General features: G+C 38.4%; 1 protein-coding gene across 2 annotated transcripts in view; it reads right to left on the reverse strand.

Moving 5' to 3' along the window:
- The window catches only part of AHCTF1 (AT-hook containing transcription factor 1), a 45,468-nt gene that overhangs the window by 13,540 nt on the left and 15,052 nt on the right, over positions 1 to 16,876 (reverse strand). For both annotated transcript variants that reach the window (XM_027729739.2, XM_039384253.1), the window contains exons 8-28: positions 14,287 to 14,437; positions 13,435 to 13,567; positions 13,166 to 13,347; positions 12,717 to 12,778; positions 11,708 to 11,836; positions 10,100 to 10,190; positions 9,924 to 10,013; positions 9,621 to 9,761; positions 8,781 to 8,885; positions 7,673 to 7,766; positions 7,160 to 7,283; positions 6,998 to 7,054; positions 5,715 to 5,861; positions 4,775 to 4,962; positions 4,454 to 4,598; positions 4,226 to 4,357; positions 3,229 to 3,376; positions 2,993 to 3,143; positions 2,349 to 2,456; positions 1,684 to 1,879; positions 583 to 780 (exon numbers count right to left, since the gene is read on the reverse strand). In XM_027729739.2, the coding sequence (XP_027585540.2) occupies positions 583 to 780; positions 1,684 to 1,879; positions 2,349 to 2,456; positions 2,993 to 3,143; positions 3,229 to 3,376; positions 4,226 to 4,357; positions 4,454 to 4,598; positions 4,775 to 4,962; positions 5,715 to 5,861; positions 6,998 to 7,054; positions 7,160 to 7,283; positions 7,673 to 7,766; positions 8,781 to 8,885; positions 9,621 to 9,761; positions 9,924 to 10,013; positions 10,100 to 10,190; positions 11,708 to 11,836; positions 12,717 to 12,778; positions 13,166 to 13,347; positions 13,435 to 13,567; positions 14,287 to 14,437 (2,772 nt within the window). The remainder of the gene's footprint in view (positions 1 to 582; positions 781 to 1,683; positions 1,880 to 2,348; positions 2,457 to 2,992; positions 3,144 to 3,228; positions 3,377 to 4,225; positions 4,358 to 4,453; positions 4,599 to 4,774; positions 4,963 to 5,714; positions 5,862 to 6,997; positions 7,055 to 7,159; positions 7,284 to 7,672; positions 7,767 to 8,780; positions 8,886 to 9,620; positions 9,762 to 9,923; positions 10,014 to 10,099; positions 10,191 to 11,707; positions 11,837 to 12,716; positions 12,779 to 13,165; positions 13,348 to 13,434; positions 13,568 to 14,286; positions 14,438 to 16,876) is intronic.

The raw sequence follows: 16,876 nt of genomic DNA on the forward strand, positions 1-16,876 counted from the left end.
CAGGAGCAGAAGGGGCCACTGTCAGATGGACCAACTTCAGTAGAAAACCATATGGATGCTATCCGTGGTGCAAGGCAAGAAGCAAACATGAGAACTTTACAGCTAGAGAACAGACAACACTACAGCTCTCTTCATAGGGGGTCTCTTTTACCATAATTGAAGTAAACCCAGCCTTGCAAAATGACAGGCAGGAAGTCAATGCAGCTTATGACTTTTGTTGCTTGCCAAGATGTTTAATTCACAAAATTTAACAAACCCAAACAAATGGCTCAATCTATATTCCTTACCTTCCTGCCACACCACCATTTGAAAAGGTACAGCTGGAAGCTGAATTAGCAGTTTGAACAAGCACAGGTCCTAACAACCCCTGAGTAAAAAACACCAAGGCCCCTGACATTTATTATGAATAACAATAATAAACCTGCAGGCACATGAACAGAAGGTCTAACATAACAACCTTTTTTTGACCAAATTCTGCCACTATAATTCGCAATCCAAATTCTCAGTATAAAGAGTACTGGCAAACTTTAAAGCAAATCACAGCATTTAACTGCAAAAATCACTAACTGCAGCCCAGCTTACCCCAGCAGTCCATTTTGCATTAGAATTCTCTTCCCTGAAAGTTATTCTAGGTTCCTTTGCTCGTAGTGGAGGAGTAACTGATCGTCCTGGAGATGCAGAGGGAGTTGCTAGGGGTGTAGTGCGAAGGCTAGACCTGAGAATAGACTGAGGAGTAAACCCAGGAAACCCAGAAGAAGATGTGGCCAAAACTTTAGCTCTCTAGGAAAAGAAATAAAAACATTTAATTTGAAAACAGTTAAATCTTCAAAACACAAAACTGCAGTTGTCAAAAGTATGAGCTTAAATTACAAACTGGGTTTATAGCAGCAGAGGGGAGAAAGTTTTGCCTCTGCAACTGTTTCTTCCAAAGGTACAAAAATTTTAAAGATAAAACCTCATGTTTCTTATGTTTCTTTTGGTTCGTTTTTTTTTAATGCCAACAAAAAAAAAAGATATTTTTCAAATTAATTTCTGGAAGAAAAAAGAATATGGCACCTAGCTGTCTGCAATGTTATATTCCATCCCAGTAAATTTGCAATTTCTACACTGCTTTTCCAAAAGGCACGCAACTTCAACTGTTATTCTACATGGCAGCATTTCCAGTTGCTGTGTCCAACATGGCAACTCAGCAAAGCAACAGCCACATCTTATTTCTTCACTAATTAATCAGCTGTGCATGATATGAAGTGACACTCCTGTAAAAGCACCTACACATCTTCATGTAGAAATGTTCAGGTTTCTTAGCTCAGAAATATTTTACAGTACTGAAAGGGTTTAAAAAGCAGGAGGAAGAAGCTCGTTCAATGGTATGGGTGATTAATTCATAACAAGAAAAAGATTATAATTCAGACATTAATTGTCCCAGGGAATAAACACAATATTTCTCAAAGCTATGGGACAAGGTGACCACTGCAATTAACTGAGAATTAAACTTCCCTCTTCAAGACTGTTTCCAACTTACTGCTTCCAGAAAGACTGTATACAATAACCCCATGCATACTGAAAATATCTTGCAATTTTAATCCAGCAGTGTTCCTGTTAAATACTTTGATGGCTTAATTTTAAACAAAGCTCACAAGCTTTCCTTTTGGTTGGTTGCTACCAGTTTTTTAAAATACAAACCTTTACCACAAGAGGAGTCTCCAGTAAATTCAGCTCTGATGCTCTTGGAAAATTCTTTTGAGAGATGGAGTGATGTGCACTTGATTGCAGTGGGCTGGATGCCACAAAAGAAGTAGAAGCTCTGCATAGTGTCTGCCAGCTTTCACCCTGTGCCGCGGAACAGGAAGGAACAGGACGAACCACCAAATCCAGCAATCTGTTAAGACACACAACTTAAGCTATGAACATAAATGAAAAAAATCATGCTGTGTTCATCTGAGATGATGCAGAACAAAAACATTTGATGAACAACAAATACAGTTGCAGCCTCACTTCTGGGGCGACGCATTAGGCCCACAAACAAATGACAGGTACTTTAGGGTGTTTTTTAATTATTTCTTTACATTTCATACCTAATTTCCTAAATCTCTGCCTCTGATATACAATTCGTGCAACAATTTTAAGTTGCACAAATGCTCTAATTCTCAGTTCAGGAGCAAACTCATCTACATGTCAGTGCAGGGACACTTCACATTTTCCACTTAATTGTGTCCCTAAGTTGACCTCTTCTTTAAGAGATATAAAGCTAAATGCAATAGAACCTTTGGTAAACACAAAAAGTACACACACACACACACATCTAAGAAACACCTTTTTGAAACATACAGTCTCTAGATCTTCTATACCTGGAACATTTTTGAGAAAACTTTGTAACAGGTGTCCCAAGAAATGCATCGGGCAACTCTGTACCAGGGAGAGGATGTGTAATGACTGCTGGTTCTGTAGCTCTAGGACTAGAAGGAAAAGGAAAATGTAACTGACTTTCATTCCCTCAAAGTCCAGACATACCATAATTCCAGTTTATTTGACCATATCAGTTGTAGGACAATCACCTGACAACTACGAGCCTCTTTTTCGCTCTTCATAATTCTGCTTATTTTTAAGTAAAAAAAGGCAGAAACTGGGCAGGAAATGGTAAAAGATTACTATGTGATCACACAAACAAGTCTGTCAACATATGTACACCAACTGCTTGATTGTGATAACAGTTTGAGCTTCAGCTATCTTAAACACATTTACTGTAAACACATTTACCATAATGTAAATACATATATTTGTATAGATAAGACTATCATAGCAGAAAAGCTATTATTTATGATTGATTCTTAAATATGTGGTATACACAAAAATGCAAACCAAAGCTTTATTCACATGCACCTTTCCACCAAAACACTAACATAACACTAACAGAATTCTTGCTCTTTCTCTCCCCCTCCCTCCCTGTCCAAACATGTAGCTCAAGACTAAACTTTGTGAAAAGGCTGCTTACCTATCATATTGTGAAATGTTTGGTTTTTGTTCATTTCCTAACCATACTTCTCCAATTTTGGACAGTACTTTACTGATGAAAGTTGCTCGTGTGTGCACATTTCCTGCATTAGCCTGTCGTGTTATTGTTGATAATGGCTTTGGCCTTGACACTGTAAAGCAAGAGAAAAAATGTCAGCCTTGTGTAATCAAAGTGATGGCTGGTTGTCCATAATATTTCCTCCCTCTAAAAATTACCTTCTCTTAAGACTGATGAAGGTAAACGGTAAGGCTTAGCTCTCTCTACAGCCAGCTTCCTTTGAACTCTAGGAAGGATCTTGCCATATTGGTCTAACAGAGAATTTCTGGCAACTGCTCTTTCTCTCAAGCGAGGATCACGATCATTCTGACAAACAAAATGCATAAATCAAGAAGTTAACTATTTACAAGAAGTTTATTGCATGGAAATATCTCTGCTCTTCCTAATTAGGGCCTAAATGCGCTCTACAGATACAGTAAAATATGTCCACCGCATAGAATTGCAGCAAGTTTTCTATCCAGTGGCACAGAACAATTTCATCTGGTAGTTCTATCAAAGCCCAATGAACTCTAATTAAAAAAAAAAACAAAAAAACCCACAAAACCCAAACCAAAACAACAACAAAAAACCAAAACACCCCACAACAAAACAAAAACCAAAACAAACAAATAAAAACCCAACAAAACAAAGCAAACAAACAAACAAAAAAACACCAAAAAAACAACCCCAAACCCCACCAACTAAAACCCCACCATTCATATTTCACCTGTGGAGCATCCACATTGCTCTCAGCTACAAAAACAAGACAGGACATACAACATACACTACAATCCACAGAAACAAGTGACATAAACAACTTCTGCAGTCTAAACAATACACAACATAGGGATCTGAGGAACTGAAGGAACAGATGGGCTGGTAAGAAAAGATACATATTTATTCCTCAGATGCAAACAAACTATTTCAAGTTGAGTCAACCATGGTCTGTAACATTTAATTTACAACTTCACAAAGCAGTTTTGCAGTAGTTTAGGTTCGGTTTAGCTTTTCAGTAGTTCAGCTTTTAGGTTTAGCTGTAACTTGATGTGTAGGAATTTATTCATAGTCTTTCAAAAAATGATACAAGAAATAAAGCAGGCCTTTTACTGAGGACTATCAAAACTGGAGAGCCACAACTACAGAGACTTGCACACTCGACAGGACTTCTACCCTTACCATAAGATTAACCTTCATTGACTGATTCAGCTGCAGTGCAGGGATATAGTTGGCACGCTGCAGATGGTGGACTAGAAGGAATTCGTGATTCTGAACACCAGCATTGGTCTGTAAAAACTTCTCCAGACACTCCTGGGAGAAATAACACATTACAAAAACCTATTAGGATTCTGCCTCTTCTCTTGACAAACAGACCATTCAGACTTTTTTTGTCTTCTCCAAACTTACTTTTTCAGTGTCTGTGAACGGCAGCTTCAGTAAATCTTCCATTAGCCCCATCTCCTGACAGATTTCATACATGTGCTTTAACAGCTCTTCTACATTTAATTTAGTGGTATGTTGCTGCAACAGACCCCAAGCCTCCACCATGCACCTGCAGTTAATTTTTGGGAGATGGAAAGGAATGGGAACAGCATAACCAAAAAGATGCCCCAAGGTCATTGTATTCATTCAAAGATTAAAGGAAATGTAGAGGATCACCATTTGTATTATCTGCTCTCGCCCTTTCCCAGGATCTGAATGCCAAAACGGTGGGACAGATTTCCTTACCTATTGGACAACAGCACAGTGAGGAAAAGCCGCACTTCGCTACTGCTTGACATGGATGGCTTCATCATCTGGATGTACCTGAGGGCTCGCCTGTGCTCTCCTTGGCACATGAGGGACTGAATAATTCTCGTGTGTTGCCACGGCACAGTTTTGATTGTAGCTGGGTGGAAGAGCAGGGCCAGTGAATTCTGCACAAGTCAGAGATCACGTTTATCAGACTATATACATGCACACATGCCACACATACAGGCCACACTTCCTTAAGCAAGGCTGCAGGTGGGTTAAACACACTTAGATGTCTAATGAAATATTTGGTCCGGGACACATCAATAAAAATTCCAGTATTTGCAGAGAAATAATTCAGTTGGCCGTACGGAACAAAGCAAATGTTTTAAAAGGAGGAATTCAGACTTTTCTAAGTTAACAAATCTTTGTGCACAAACATTCCTTTTTACAAATATATTACTAAATAAGAAGTTACTCTACAAACAAATTCATTCTATTGATATGGTGACAGGCAAAGAACAACCTCCAGCATCAGGAAGAACAGGAATTAGGTTGAAAAGTCACTTCTGCAATCTTCCATCTCAAATCCTGCTGCTAACATCATAGGTATCATACTTAAAGTACCCAAAACACTGTTTCTGAGCAAGTGTTCAACTGGTCTGCTGAAAACCCCCTATGATGGCTAGCTTTGAAAATTCAAATATCAAACATTATTGAAGTTGACTACTCCTTTGTTTTAAGTAATTCCCTGCCAAAGCAGTTAAAGTGAAATTTCAAATCATAACTTACTGCTCCACATGTCAGACCAGTGTTACAAAAATGCTTCTAATGTTTCAGTATCTCCTAATATCTAAGCACCAATTTTTCAAAAACAATTTTATCAATTACAGCTCTGCACTGCAATGTGTATCTAAGTAAACTGTTACATACTTACTTCATAATCATTGTGATCTAGAAGCCAAAACCCTTGAATAAGTTTAACAAGACCCCAAGGGATAGCAAAGGCAGTTGGAAAGGAGTCGATGGAAGTTTCTGTTCTATTTGGAAAGGAATGCATGATATCCAACAGCAAGTAAATTGTCTGAGAGTGAGTACCCTAATTAAGGCAAATAAATTGGTAAGACCAAAAATTTATCACATTACATTTAGTAAAACAATGAGAATATAAAAATGGTGGGAAGCAAAAAGTACTAACATGTTAGTCTTGCCATTTTATGCTACTGTAACCTGTTATCTAGAGATAATCAAGTCCAAACTACTAAATCTTGTTCTGAACGACCAGCCAGAAAGAAACACTCTTGGATTTCTGTAAGGCAGTCAAAAAGGTGATCATTAGATATTTAAATATTTAAATACTGCTGTTATAGTCTCAGGTCCCTGCTTCAATCAGTGGAGCTACCGATTGGACACTTGACTGTCAAATGCCTAATTATTAAAGCAAATAAATTCTACAGCTGTTTTGTTTTTTTCATTTCCAGTGTAAATTATGGTGCCCTTACAATACACCTTAGCACTCACTGAGTGATTCAAACTGGATTAAAAATGGTATGTGGATCCCTCGCTTAGAAGTGTCATTTTCCATTTCTGACATCAGTTGTTAGGGTCATAAGACAGCTCTCTAGGCTCCCCTCTCAGGTCTGCATGATCCAGCAGCTTAAAAATTAGGTTTCTGCCCAATGACTGTTCTCTTCTCCCTCTTTATTATTCTGTGTGCCTGCAACTTTCAACACAACAAAAGCAAGCACAGTTAGCTGGCTTAGAAAATGGATGATTTTGGCAAAATCACGTACTGGAAAACCACTGTTAGAAATCCTTTGGCTCTGAAGCAGCACGTTTTAGTGCACCATTCTAACACACAGTCATTTGCTACAGATATGGGTACTTAAAATTTAAAAACTGGTAAATTTTGAGAAAAACTAAGGGAGGTTTTTAACTTGAACTTTTCTTAGAGAACCTGTTTTCTCATATCAGAAAAGACTTTGCAATAAAACATTAAAAAAAAACCAACCAAGAAATCAGAAAAGATCCAAACTAGAAAGAAATAAAGCAATGCTTCTGTCTAGGACTTAATTCTATACTAAATATGATCACTCACATTCTGTTTGAAGCATAAATTTAAAAACGTTATTAAACACATAAATGACAAACACATAAGAACACATAAGAACAGTTATGTGCCTATTCTAGAGGTGCAATGACAAAAACTAGAAAGGATACAATTGCATGTTTGTCGCTTTCTTCAACACTTTCCAGCAAATAGAGATCCAGCAGTGCCTGAAATGAAAAATTAAAAGGTTTTCTATTGCTCCTGTCTTTCAAAATCGTTGGCTTTGGGGGACTGCTGCTGCTGGTGGTGCTTTCAGTGAACAGAACACTCACATGTAAACTAGCAGGTGGGTATTTCCCAGTTCCTCCTTCATCTCTCTGCCACAACTTCTCAACTTGGTCTCCTAACTGGGAAACCATTCCATCAATCATCAAGCAGTCAGAATCCCATTTTCCTCTGCAACAAAAAGGAGCAAGGATTTGGACAGAATAAACCACTAAGTCCAGCCTCTCAGTGTTAACAGATTTCCACCAGTCAAAACAAAAAACCCCCTTCCTATGAATCAAAGAAAGGAACACATGCACACAGGCATGATTATGGCTTGAAATGCACATGGCAGATATTTCTGTGCTGGAGGAAAGATGGTCTTTAGGTCACAAGAATTAGTAAAGGAGTCTAAAGTAGAAATCCAAGAGAAAAGTTGCAATGACCGTTTATAGGTTTTCTTTGCTGTTGTATATGTGTAAAACCAAGGAAGCATAGGCAAAGGGTTTTAGGTGGAAAAAACCCCACTCTCCTACAGTCTAACAGAGGAAGTTTTTCTAGAGCTTTCCTGCAAGTCTTACCTTGATAAACGCTCGAGTTTCTGTCGGTGACCAGTATAGTAGCTCTGAATCAAAGGATAATTGTAGAAAGGTCTAGACAAATGCATATGATCATCTACAGGCAATAATATAAAAGCACGTTAAAGAGGTATTTCAACTAAGACTTCTGACAAAAAAAGACAGAAGATTATACAAGCATCAAGAAGCCTCTGCCATCAAAAATCATCAAGAAGAAACGAAACCCTCCAACACTAGCTTTTAAGTGTTAGTGAGCCAGGCATTACTTTATTCTGGCAAGAGATATGTAGCAAATCATTCCAGCTACATATATCCCTTTCAAGACTTTCATGTACTTATATGTCTTAGGAAAAGAAGAAATTAACATTCATTGGTTCTAAGTTACACAATTCTCTGCGTTAATTAGTATTGTATCTTTTATTGGTTATTGATCTCTTGCCCTTAATGCTAATTTAGTCTGCATTCTATGTTCCTCTTATCATTCTTCCTCAGACAGAAAGTTTCCAACTCTCAGACCGTAATGTCTTTGTTAATCTCATCTGTATCTTCTGGTTACTCCAAGATCTCACATGTCCAATCTTCAACTCCCTCAGGCTTTATTTATTGAATCTTATCAGAACCTGAGAAACTCAAAGTTTCAGTTGTTAAAAGTTGATACTGACAAGAGTCTGTGAAAAGAAACCTAGTCACTCGCTGCCATTAATTCAAAAAATTTATTAAAGCTGTATCATTTCTAACACCTCCAACTCTCAAATAATGCAATACTGTTTCTGCCCTTGCTAAAAGAGAACTAAGACAGAAGGTCTGAATACTTCTTCCTGTCTCAAGATCCACTTCAAGTTTACTGCTGATGCAGCATTCAGAGCATGAAGTGAAAGCTCAAGTTCACTGTTAGATAAATGACTATCAAAGGGAACGGTTTTTTGAACGTATCATGTTAGCATTTGTAAGGTAGTAAGCAATGAAGGTTGGCAACAGAATTTATAATCTATTTAAATTAAGAGCATTTCCAACGTGTATGCTCACCTTGAGCAATAAACAAAAGGTTCAAAACATGCAGCTAGTGCTTCTGCGGTAAAAAAAGCATTCTGGTATTACAGTTTAGGCTTACCTAAACCCTCAGGAAGGAGACTGGATCGACAGAACCAGATGACCACTTGTGCATACAAAGAAATGAGGCTAGTTACCAGCTGCTTATTTGTCAAGTCTGTAAAACCTGAAAAAAAGGCATGAGATGATTTTTGTATTGCAATTCTTCTCATTTTTACAAAAGTCCCTTTATCAGACCAAACAAAAAGTATAAAGAAACACAGTGGAAATCTGTATTTGCATTTGTCCCTCTGGATTACTCTCCTATTTGAAGGAAAACCTCACCATCACACCAAAACAAAAAACAAACTCTACAAAGAACCAGATTCACTAAAGATTAAAATCAAAAAAATAAAGCCTGAACTATTAGATACAGTAACAAAGAAGACATCTGTTTTTCAAGTAGCAAAGATTTTTACTATAGCAAAGGGATGGTTGTCTTCTCCCCTCAAGATGCCAACAACAATTTTTAATAACAGAAGCTACAGAAATTCATGCAACTTACAAATTACTCACTTCAGCTTCCTTTATATTTTCTAGCCATTTGCACACAGCTATAAATTGCTAGCTAAGAGTCAAGAATATTTTTCAGCATTACCACACCCAGTTGCTTACAAAGCTTATTGCTGAATCAATGTAGCCTCCTCTACCCACTCACATCAACTCCACAACCAGCCGTTCCCCTGAACCCAAAGCACCTTAAATCATAGTCCCAACTTCTCAGATTTGAGAAGTCCCACCTCAATCCGACCGCCTCCCAACCATCCAAAACAACAAAAGTTCATGTCTCCACAGTTACAACCCAAGCATCCTTCCAGATCTTCATCAAACAGACCGAAGATTTAGCAGCGCTATCACCAACCTTTCTCAGTAAGCTCTCGTGCTTCTGTCAGAAAACAGTTTAAGACTGTGCTAAGGCTGCTCAAGAGCAACTGGCAGTGCTGAAGGGACTGTAATGTCTGGGGGTCAATGAAGTTGCAGGAGCCGTCAAACAGCGGAACACCTTGTCAAGAATAAATATGAAATCATTAGTCTACAGAGCAATTGTAGACTTCCAAAGGACACTTAAAGAACTGGGTGCAGTGTCATATACTGGCAGATCACTGAATAAGATCCTTTAGGAAGAGTTATTTTGGGTTTCAAAAATGACAACAGGAGTACTCACATATTTGGTCCAGTTCATCTTTTGTACAGATTACTTTGTTCCATGTCCACTCAAGAACAAACCGTAAATTAACAGCAGAACTTGGCTGCTCTTTAAAAAGAGAAAGCAAAAAAGAAATAAATACACAAGGTCAAACTAAAACATACAGAACATAAAAATAATGTCAAGAGCATTACCCTCACAAGTCCAGTGTTTGATGCATCCAGTCAGAAGTTCTAAAGAACCTGTCTGGACAGCAGCTGACAATACTGCTTCCAACTGCTCCTCCTAAACAGAACAGACCAAATGAAATGAGAACCTCACAGACTTCTGATACCTTTTCAACCATCCACAGAAGTGTTTCTTTCCAACTGGATACTCATTCAGACAGCACAAAGTCAACTAGTGCACATGCAACTAATTCCACATTCTTCTTAATTTTTACTTTTTTTTTCCCTTCTATTTTTTAAAATAAATTCAAAAGTATGTTTGCCTTCTAGGTAAAATCATTACATTTAAAGAAATTTCTTCACTTCAGAAAACACATGATACTTTCACTTTTTCTGGAAACAGGTTTCAGACAAAGAAACACACTAGTACTACTTACAGTGGCAAACAAAACTCCAAACCAAGCTTCTTGACCCTAATTCTGAAATTTATCTTTCTAGCCTTTAAAAGCAACCCCCACTTGAAAGCATAACAAGTCTCCGACAATATAGTCACAATTCAGCAAAGGTCATCACAAAATTTTTTGCTTTCCCAAGTTATTTCCAAACCAGAGTTCACACCAGAACATCTAATCAGAGCATAAGAGCCTTCATCAGGCTTGCAAAATAAGTGTTCTATGGGCTGGGTCAGCTTGCCAAGAAATTTATTTTAGCTACCACACTGTGCTGAAGTGCTATTTGCCATAACACATCTCCACCGAGTGGCGAAGAATCCCACAGACAGGAACACAAGGGCAGGGGGAAGACTGCTCTCCCCCTCCTACTGTTCACTGCTATGAGTATGATGAGTAGCTGACCATTTAGCTTTGACCCAGTCTCAGGAAAGACAGGCTATTCATCACAAAGGCTCCTTCTCTCATGAAACTCTTCAGATGAGAGAAAAAGGTTATTGTACTGCAAATGGAAAACCATGGTACGTGACAGAGGGGCGTGAAGTCACTATGATTGGACACAAAGGTGATGAAGGTGTTGCAGCAACAAGAGGGCAGTCTGAGAGAGGAAATCGGTCTACTGTAGCTCAAGGCCAAGGCTACAGAGGCGAAGATTAGTTTTGAGAGGGTACAGAAAAGCCTACTGATGAAGGGAAAATGAGGGGAAGTGGTGATGAAATTGTCAGAGCCGACAACAGTAACTGGTTAGCACAGCCCACTTTCTTGGAAGCAAATGATCATGCCTAGTGCAGCAAGCTGATGTTCGCAATAGCATGGCCTGAGGGAGACACCCCATCGCCAGCTACTGCACTGAACCCAGTGCTCTGAGACACTGACGGGAATGAAGGCTGTTCCAAGGGAAAGATGCTTTCCAATGCACATGACCAGTACTGACTGCACGCTTCCTTGTGCACACCTGGGGCACGACATTAAGAGATGGGTCCCTAAAGACAGACCTCTTAGGGCTGTTCCCAGTTGAACTCAGTAGTTCGGATCTAACAATACTTTTACTTTTGCTAAGTAAAGTCAACACCTGCCTTTCAGTGCAACTTGCAAAACACATAAAAATCAGATGATCATGTAGCCTCTACAGTCCTGTCAGAAAAGATGGACATACTTTCTCCTGGATTCCCCAGTGTACACTCACCTGACTCAAACTGGATGGCTGGACGTCAACCAGTCTTGGAGACAGCAAGCCAGCTACAAGACACCTAGTGTAGCTGTCATGAATGGCTTCACTTATTAAAGGACCAGATTTCTTCAAGAACTTCAAGGTCTGAAACATCAATCAAAAACACAGGTTATGACAGCATTCAATCACTAAGGTTCTGGATAATCACTAACAGAAATAATATTAACTTTTACTTAAATTGTCAGAAAGATGCATCAGTAGTAGGCTCTAGGTTAGCAATAGTAAGCATTGCTATGCAGAGTCTGAAAGACAGCAGCCAAACTAATAGTTTCAGTTTATAAAAAAACATCCTGTAGAATAGCAGTCCTTGTAATGCTGAAGGAAGGATATTCTAGTTTCTCTGTCAATACACATGCCTTGCTTTTCCCTCAACACTGACACAAATTATATTCTAGGGAAGCTAAAACTAACATGTCAAATCACTCTTTGAAAGACTCTTTCTGTGCTTGTTTGTGTGGAAGCTGATTTAGAAGGAAATATTTAGTGAGCTGAAACTTAATTCAAAAGGACTGGTCACAAGCTGTGCAGTGACTCAGAAGTTATAATTTGGCCAAGCTGGGGAGAAAAAACATGAATTGCTTCTTCAACAGTTAAATAATTTTTCCTTTTTTCCATTCTGTCCTCCTTTCTCAAGTTAATCAGGGATCAAAACCTAACTCCAGACCCCAGTGCAGATACTTTGACTGATGGGTAATCAAGAAGTAACTGCTTTCCCCAACTTCCACAACACTGTTGTTCTTGCTCCAACAGCAACATTGCATTCCTTTCTAGGCATTCAATCTCTGCTCATGCTTCCCTGAAACAGTACTATTTGCATAAAACTGGCAGGATATGATTGCAGTTATGCATGTGGACAGACAGGATGAGCATAAAATGGTCTCTGGCCCACAAAGCAGTGCAGGAGAAAACTTGGAGAAGGTACGTCTCCTAACATTCTCAGTATAGATACAGTAAAGAAAGTCACCTCTTTCTGAAAGCCGGTGCAAGTCATGTGAACGACTCCTGAGTTCAGCAAGCACGTAACATCTGCAGAAAAAAAGAAATGCTTGACAACCTTCAATACTCTCATCACTTACAAACTTCCTTAAAAAATTATTTGTCTGTAGAAACTTTATCTGTAGAGCTACCGAGGTGCTGTGCTTTGTACCTCAATCCAAAGTCATTTCATTTTATGACCATCAGCCCTTCACAGGCTACGTTACAAAAGCACCAAAACCCACAACTCAGCAGACTGTCAGATATGTTTCACAATACTAAAGACCTTGTTAGCACAAGGTAACCAGGTTTGTGAGGGTTTGGGGTTTTCGTTTGTTTTGCTTTTGGCAGGACAAATGAGGAACAAGAAAGATAACCGCTAAGTGGCATTTGACCTCAACTGAAGCTTGTCACTATTCAAAGCAGTGAAATACCTACCAAAGTTATAGGTGCTTGGATTAAAAAACTGCTCAGGTGGTGGATAAGAAGGAGGAACTCCCCGACTTAAACTCCGCTCATGTACCAGAATATCCAAAAGGAGGTTTGGAGAAGTCATGCTTATTACAGCATCCAGTGACCACAATGCAAAATAGGGGCAATCATGAAGGAATTCTTCTGGCCTTAAAGAAAACAAGTGCATCAGCTAAACACCAGCTTTCAAAGGACTTACTTGTGGGGATATTGAAAGCAGTCTAATAAAAACCTACCTCAGTGAGTCTGGCATTTGAGCATGATACCAGCGATTGATGTCAAATACGCCCAAATAAGTAGATGGTTTTCCCTGACCATATGTATTCACTTGCCAACTGAAGATTGATACACTGGTGTCAGGAGAGATTACTGTCAAAAACAAGCCATTGTTTCTTATTGTAGAAAATACAAAATATTTGTTGTTTTTAAAACACCACTTTCTATTTTAGCTTAATTCTGTTATTTCACTCATGAAACACAATACTTCACTAAGAATGATAAAAATAATTTACAGAATATCGAACATCTCAGTGATAGGTTTCAGTCATATTGTCTCTCTTTCTTGTTCAAATAGTGTCAATTCTAAGCCAAACCAAATACACAATTATTAGCTAATTACAGTGTTTCATCTGTATCATCAATAAAGATATTAAACAGAACTGGCTCTAATACTAAGCCCTGGGGAACACCACTAGTGACCAGCTGCCAACTGGATGCAGCCATAGGTTTGATCAGGAAAAAAAGAAAAACAGGTAACATTCCTAAGCAACAGAAAGAACAATCTTACTGTTCAAAGACAACAACTGGCTGACAAAGAACAAACTGCCTGACCAGCATTACACAGATGACCCAACCACACATCCTTCTAGCATGTCAGCAAACATAAAGTAAAACCTATATTTTTCCCTTAAAGAATGATGTTCAGAGGAATAAAGAAGTCCCACATAAGCAAACAACTCTTTTTTTTAAATACGCCCTAAAAGCTTGGCTAGACAGATATTGAAGTCTGTGGGTACAGAACAGCATTCATCGCTGAGATTCCCAAACCATGAAGTTTACAACAACCAAACATGGACATCAGAACAAACCTTCATTAACGCTGTCCTCTCTGTCAACGTGGTTGCGAAATTTTTCTATGGTCTGACAGTTGAGTAATTTAGTATTGCTGGTCTGCCCTCTCAAGGGAAAAATCCCACCAGTGAGATCTAAACTGTATCTTTCATCACAGTACTCCAAACCCTGGGGGGGGGGAAAAAAATCATTAGATCCACTATGAAAGAATGTAGATATCTAATATAATATGCATATTATACACTATTTATTTCCTATGAGCTTACTTCTGATGGAAATAAAAATTACATTTGACATGCGAGAGAATTAAGTGTCAAACTGTAACAGGTAAGTTTGGCTGTTTGAATATTTTTAAAAATCAGCATTTCCTGAGCTAAACTTTGCTCTGAAGTATGCACAGTCCATTTCATTTTATCCAGGAATTTTACACATGCAGGGTAGATAAGAAAAAACAAAACCATCTCTTTGAAAAAGTAACATGAAGCCTAAGCAAAGAATCTCATCTTTATTATAGAATGACTAATCACTAAAATCAATTTTAACAAAAGATGCTGTCCTGAACAAGAAGTCCACCGTTCCAAAAGACAGTTCCACAAGATAAAGCACTATTATTTCATAAACCTGTTCAGGTATTCATTTTAATGGCTAGAAATTTCAGCTTTCATTCACATGTGAAGAGCCAGTCCCACACGAAGTTGGTGCAGAGGGGAAGGAGAAAATAACATCAAACAATTCCTGCCAAAGACAAGTTTTTAAGCAAAACCACATTTTTTAAAATTTTCCACACTGGGGCAAGCAAATCTAAGTTAAGAAACTTCATCGCATGGAAGATATTAAGTAATGATGTTCTCGACCAGTTAAATAAGACAGTTTTCAAATGAGATGCACTGGTCAGACTCTTGAGGTGAATGAAAAGACTGTACACAAGCACTGTGTAGGACAAAGGTAAAGACGTGATCCATGACCATGAGTTGGTGCACGAGATACAGCAGCTGCTGAGATGGTATAAAAAAGGTCTTTGAAAGCCTAATTTAAACATATCTTTCAGTTATTACTTGAGCAAACTTAAACAAGCCTTGAAGGCAATAGACACACAAGTTTGACACACGTTTATAAAAACACAGTGTCATGCATTCCAGAAGTTCCACTTGTGATTTTTTACCGTACTCAAAGTCAAAGCTGCATGGTTTCATAGCCTCAAGCCTGATTCCTGGTATCAGTAAAGCAGTGATGTAGCAGACAGGTGTTTCAAGCTCCTGTGACCTCTATTCAGTGAACAAGGAGCAACAGTAGATTGATTTCTCCTTGTTTACTCAAGCCCACCCTGGTAAATGGGAACAACTCTTAAATTTTATACCACTGAAGGCAGACAAGAAACTTGATTCCATCATGCAAGCAGACAGTCATGTCATACTGACCAATCTGTGACCACAAGGAAGTATTCTGAGACTAAGTATTCACTGGAGAGCACAGATCCTCTCCTGATGTGTCTTTTGGGGAGGGGTTAGTAGTTGTTTGAGGGGGGTATATTGTCAGTAGTTGTTATCAGGTCTCAGCATGAAGCTACAAGTATAAGTGGCACATCTGGAAGCCAGCCGAAGAACCTGTCTTTTCTCCTCAGAGGGTCCAGATGTTCAGCTCTCTCTTCAACAGCCTTCTAAGAATGGTTCCTGTTGCAATCTTCCAACACACTCATCACAGGGAAGCAGAAACAGCAGGGGAGTAAAAGATCACAAATTCAGGGAATGGTGCCTGACACTGCTTATAAGCCTGTCAATGTACTACTGGTTGCATAGTCTGTAGGATTCAAAGTCTTACATTAACTACACGAGTTTTCCAGTTTACAAACACAATAACATTTTTTAAACGCTTTGTGTGTTTGTTTTTCTTTTTAAAGAGTGTCAACTGGACAGACCCATTTTTAAAGGCTGATGAAATATTTCAACCGTCTGAGGTAAAAGCTGACATTTTTCACATTTTGTTCAGAGAAAAAAGACAACCAAGACAAAAACCTGCCAAATAGTTAAAGGTCCCACTTTTTAACACTAAAGTGTTCAGACAGGAGAAAGTAGTCATGAGAAAAAGAGACAATTTCTTTTCTTTACAATGCAGCACACAGTAAAAGTTATTGTGTTTGTCACTGCTAAGACTGTAGCTGAAAATAACTTTTAAAAGAGGTTAAAACAAAGCAGAAATTAGAAGTGAATCTTGAAAAAGATTAAAGATACTTTCTCCTATCAACCTGCCAAAGAGCTTAGAGCACTACAAGAGAAGTAGCAGTGAACTGCAATGAAAGTCCTTTTAAAATAAAAAAAAAAACAAAACACCACAAAAAACAAATCAGGGTGCTCTGCTCCTCTAGAGCACTGTATATTTTTGTCATTAAAAAATTGCACATAGAGATGACATCCATATTTAGAACATGTTGAACCACTTGAAGATATTTCTACTTTGTCACCATGATAGATGAAGAATTTTAAAGAAACATCACCTCCAAACACCTTTATCTGTTCAAAAGCAACACTTACAAATAAGGAAGGAACTTTCCTATACATAAGAAGAAAGGAACAAAATTTAAACTCATTCAAAAATTCAAATGTTTTGTCC

Source organism: Pipra filicauda, unplaced genomic scaffold, assembly GCF_003945595.2.
Source record: "Pipra filicauda isolate LSUMZ 115617 unplaced genomic scaffold, ASM394559v2 scaffold342_size772408_pilon, whole genome shotgun sequence".
NCBI classification, from domain to species: Eukaryota; Metazoa; Chordata; class Aves; order Passeriformes; family Pipridae; genus Pipra; species Pipra filicauda.